At 63.1% G+C, this 4,825-nt stretch overlaps 1 protein-coding gene across 1 annotated transcript; it reads right to left on the bottom strand.

The window, feature by feature from the left end:
• Positions 1-321: 321 nt before the first annotated feature.
• NKX2-5 (NK2 homeobox 5) lies at positions 322-3,747 on the bottom strand. Its single transcript, XM_037127906.2, has 3 exons — positions 3,678-3,747; positions 2,958-3,564; positions 322-1,420 (listed from the first exon to the last, which is right to left on the bottom strand). The coding sequence occupies exons 2-3, from the start codon at positions 3,292-3,294 to the stop codon at positions 783-785; spliced, it is 975 nt and encodes a 324-aa protein (XP_036983801.2). The 5' UTR covers positions 3,295-3,564; positions 3,678-3,747; the 3' UTR covers positions 322-782.
• Between the last annotated feature and the right edge of the window lie 1,078 nt (positions 3,748-4,825).

Genomic DNA, 4,825 nt, shown 5'->3' with positions numbered 1-4,825 from the left:
CTGCGCGCAGAGGGCCTCCACCTCTCCGGGGAGACCCGAGCCGACCGCACGGAGGTCCACCAGTGCGGGCGCTTTGCCCCAGGCAGGTCATTAAACCTCCCCGCGGCTCAGTCCACTAACCCTTCACAACAGGACCACCTTCCCGCGTCGTTGCAGGTTACAAGAGACAGTCCCCGAAAGTGCCCAACAACCGACGCAACGTGGTTTGGCAGTGGCACCGCTTTGCTCAGCGAATGCGCCTCAAGACCCCCGCATGGGCGGCCGCTGGCCCCCAGCTTCAGAGTCTGACGCGCCGCAAGCGGAAAGAAGTACAAGTGCCGGGTCAGCGCACTCTCTTTAATGGGAAGGGGAGTCTCATTACTTACAGCAACAGGTAAAAACATAAATACGGGTGGGTGGGCGGCGGCAAGGCAGCAAGCGCCCGGGCGCCCGGCCCAGGCTGCGGAAAGGCGGCCGGATCTCAGGCCCGGCGCGCCCGGGCTCCCCGTCCGAATTGGCCAGTGTTCGGCCCGCTGGGGATGCCCGTGGGCGCTCGGAGTGCACGCTGCGGCCGAGGGCTAAGGCACCAGGGTGTGGGACCATTCACCGCAAGTTGCAAACTCGGCTACGAACTCTCCCGCGTAGGGACAAAGGCACGTGGGGTGCGGAAAGCCCCGAGGCCTCTGAGAGAGTGCGAACCCCGAGGGCCACAGGGAGGAGTCCGGAGCCCTTCCTCCCCGTGAGGATCGGTGCCCTTCGGTGGAGGTGGGATCCGTCGGGAGCGCCCCGGGCAGGTCCCTTCCCTACCAGGCGCGGATACCGTGCAGCGCAGACACTCCCGAGTTGCCCTGCGGAATCCCGGGGCTCTGCACCGCGTTCAAGTCCCCGACGCCGAAGTTCACGAAGTTGTTGCTGGCCGCGGCCGTGGCCGACTGCGCCGGGGGCGGCCCGGCCGGGTAAGCAGCGGCGCAGCTGTAGCCGGGGCTGCAGGCCGCGCCGCCGTAACCCGGGTAGGCGGGGTAGGCGTTGTAGCCGTAGGCGTTGAGGCCCACGCCATAGGCGGGCGCGTAGGGCGCCGAGTCCCCGAGGCAGGGCTTGCCGTCGCGCACCAGCACGGGCACCGCGATCCTGCGCGCGGGCGGCGGCGGCGGGGGCAGCCCCACCAGCTCCAGAGTCTGGTCCTGCCGCTGCCGCTTACACTTGTAGCGCCGGTTCTGGAACCAGATCTTGACCTGCGTGGACGTGAGCTTCAGCACGCTGGCCAGCTGGTCGCGCTCGGGGGCCGACAGGTACCGCTGCTGCTTGAAGCGCCGCTCCAGCTCGTAGACCTGCGCCTGCGAGAAGAGCACGCGCGGCTTCCTCCGCCGTCGCGCCCGGGGTCGCTCCGTGCCCTCCGCCTCCGGCTTCTCCAGCTCCGCTGCCTTCTGCAGCGCGCACAGCTCTGCGGGGCACAGAGAGGCAGAGAGACGCTGGGTCAGAACGGCCGGGCCCGCGGAGCCCCGGGGGAAATGGGCCTTAGTCGGTGACACTCCGACCTGCCAGCTTGGCGGCCGCTTCCCCTGCCCGCGCACTGCGCGCCGCGGTCGGCTGGGTTTCCCTCCACAGTCGGCAGTTGTCGAATGCCTACTGTGTGCCATGCATGGCTCTAGGCGCTGGAGAACAAAACAAGGGCGGCCCCTGCCCTCCGGTAGTTCACACTGTGGTGCGGAGGCTGGACAGTGATTCAAGATTTCAGGCTGCACAGAAAATAACCCCCCCCGGGGGCGGCACTGCGGTGAGTTAGACTGGGGCTGCTTTGGTTAGGTGAAGGGACCCGAGGCCTCACCCAGGGTGGGTCGCATCATCTCGAAATTACGGAACCGTAGAAAGAGAAGGCCAGGAGGTGCTGGTTGGATGACCTAAGCCCTCCTCCCATCCGCGCACAACTGGCGCGGGGGTTGTGCAGCGCCCAGAGGCCTCGAGGTGGGCAGGCGGCCGTGGAACCTGCCCTGCCCGCGAGCTCGAGTTGGAATGCCGACCGGTAGCAAGAACGTCAGCCCGCCGTGCCCGCCAGCGTCTGTTCAGGGCCTTCTCCGTGCTCTTAGACAAACCTGTCTAGGCTCACAGGAGGATGCTCTCTGGGCTCACAGCAGCCCTTCTCCCGGCGCCCTCGGCCGCCCCGGCTTTCGCGGACCCCGCGTGGAGCCAAGTCACCAATGCGCTCTCTTTCGTGGCGGGTCAGCCTCCCCAGCTTCTGGCATGGCCCGCGGGCGCAGGGCGATGAGGCCACCTACCCAGTCATCTCCTCTGCGGCCCCGCACCCTTTGCCCGGCCTTTTCTAACTTTTTCCAGAGCAGAACTTCTCGACCCTGAGCGCGTGGGGAAATTGTGCTGGAAAACCATAGACAGTGAGTCAGAATCCTGACAGTCCGCAGTATTGCAGCTTTAAAATCGAGGCCCTCGTTCCCAAGACTATACTCTCTTGGAACAAAGGAGGAAAAGCCCCAGAAACGCGGGAGATGGTTGGGTACGAAGGTCCTGGATCCTCCTCCAAGTGTGCGTAAAAGCACGTCTTGTGTGCAGTGTTTTAATTTGTTCGTGGATTTTCCTCGGGTCCTCAAGAAAAGACCCCCCCATATCCAAAAGAGATTTTTAAAAAACAGTTACAGAGAATCTCTCTGTTCTGCCTGCTACCGCAAATCGGTTGCTCAACTTAACAGACCCAGGAGCAGGGCTGCCGCCGCCTGGGGCTTTGTTAGGCCCCAAAACACACTTCGTCTCTTGTTTCTGACCATCTCAACCCAGACTTTTTCTCTAAACCCCCGACTGGAGGTGGGGCGCCGGCGCTCTGGCTCCACGGTCCCTTCTCACACTCCCAGCCCCCTGAACTCGGTCCTCAGCCCTGGCGCTGGAGTCTCCTCCACCTAGACTTTATTGGCGGCGGGGTTTGGGGACAACATCGATTCAGAAGGGAGAAGGGTCTTGTGTTTCCTCCTTACCTTTTTTATCCGCTCGAAGGTCCTTTGCGGGGTCGGGGTCACCGTAGGCACGCGGATAGAAGGCGGGGGCGGCTGAGAAGGCAGGCGCGCACTTGGCCGGGGAGGGCGCGGGGCCCAACTCAGTGCGCAGCTCCGGGAGGCCGGGCACAGAGGCCTCGGGCCCCGCGTAGGCCTCGGGCTTGAAGGCGGCCAGCATGCAGGAGGCGGGCGCCAGGGTGGCCTCCAGGCGCGCCGAGAGCTCCCCGGAGGCCAGGCCGCGCTGCTGCTGCTGCTGCTCCAGGTTCAGGATGTCTTTGACTGAGAACGGCGTGGGTGCGAGGGCAGGGCTGGGGAACATGGTGGCAGCGCTCGTCTCACCACGCCAGGTGGGCGGCAGTGAGCCGCGCTGCCCACCGCCCCTGGCAGCCGCCCTGCATGGTGCCCGCCGCCCTCCCGCCCGCGCACCCGCCTTCCCACTCCGGTTGTGGCCAGGCGGCAGGTAGTGAGGGGCTCTGGGCCGGCGGAGGCGGGATCAGGCCGGAGGAGGGGGGCTCAGCCTGCCATTGGGCCAGGGGCTGTGTTGACAGGAACGATGAGCAGTTTCGTGTCACCTAATATAGTCATTAGGCTAAAAAAAAAAAAAAAAAAAAAAAATCCTGCTCAGCTTTTTAAAGGGGCCGCAACAAGCTTGGAAGGTTCTTCTTTTGCTCCTGCAGCCCGAGATGTGCCCGCAGTATTCACCTGAAAACCCCACCAGGATGCATCCACAGCGAAGAGCTAGATTCTTCTCTGAATCTGGGGCAGATGGGGAATTTGAAGAAATGTTTCTCGGCACCTGAAACAGTGGCAGAGTGAAGGGCTGGGAGGGGAGCTGGGCAGGGGTGTCATGTCCAGGAGCTTTACAGGCGTTTGTGCTGAAGGTATATGACTGGGAAGAGTCTGAAGAAAACAAGGAGGGGTGTTGCTCGGGGTGATGATGACACGAGGGGCAGATTCAGGACAATGCGGGGGGCTCTGTCTGACTTGGCTGCCGGGGTCAGTGCTCCCCCGAGCAGTCCCTCCTTCCCAGGGCCTTGGGTGTGTCCCGCAGAACGGCCAGATGGGTGGTTGTGGGTGGGAGTTCTACACACACAACTCCAGGGGGCGCCAGTCACCTCCCAGAGAGATGACCCTCCCCGTAATAATGAAAGGAGTCCAGAATCCCAGCCCCTGCGTGAACAGCTTCCCAGAGGAGGGCTGCTTTCTAGGTGCCCTAACTCCCGGCGGCCTACTCTCGCCCATTCCGGACCTCACCATTCCTGCCTCCCTGCCTGCCCTCCCCACACTAAGTAGCTGTAAGGCCTCAAGGCCTCAGGCCCCAAACCTGGCTCGGCTCTACAGCAGGCGGGGCTCCTCTGAACACCGCCGGGAAGGACTTCTCCGAGGTCTCTGGGCCAGACCCGAGTGGGCGCCCTGGCAGCAGGAAGGCCAGGCCAGTGGGGGAAGCGCAGGGTAGGAGGGGCGTTAGTGTTCAGCCCAGAGTCAGTGAAGTGGGGATCTTCTGTAGAACAAATCTCCCGGTAATTAACTTGGGATCCCAGCACCTCATCCTCTGGGTTCCTTGGGAGATACCATACAAGCTTTTCTGGCCTCCCCTCACCCCCAGAACTCTGAGATGAGGGGCTCTATTGTCTGTGCAATTTCAGGGAGATTCTGGCAGGAAGAATGGCCCCAGGTTAAGGTCGCCTTCTCCTATCTCTGGGGAAAAGCGATGAGTTACCACGACCAAATTCCACCCCCCGCCAAAAGGCACAGGGGAGGCGAGGGGACTTGCTGAGCACGGAGGCCTGGAGGGCTTGGTTTCTTGCAGGGGGGAGTTGGAAACAGGGGTAAGAAGTGCTTGGATTAGA

Source organism: Artibeus jamaicensis, unplaced genomic scaffold (genome assembly GCF_021234435.1).
Source record: "Artibeus jamaicensis isolate MK-2021 breed Jamaican fruit bat unplaced genomic scaffold, CSHL_Jam_final scaffold_3151, whole genome shotgun sequence".
Lineage (NCBI taxonomy): Eukaryota > Metazoa > Chordata > Mammalia > Chiroptera > Phyllostomidae > Artibeus > Artibeus jamaicensis.
Note: the sequence above shows the minus strand (reverse complement) of the source record. Positions and strands in the feature narration are given on the sequence as shown.

Excerpts from the sequence above, each read along its gene's own strand:
- NKX2-5 (XM_037127906.2), bottom strand. The coding sequence starts at position 3,294 with ATGTTCCCCAGCCCTGCCCTCGCACCCACGCCGTTCTCAGTCAAAGAC. Across the intron at positions 1,421-2,957 it reads CCTTCGAGCGGATAAAAAAG|AGCTGTGCGCGCTGCAGAAG; the intron begins GTAAGGAGGAAA and ends TGTGCCCCGCAG.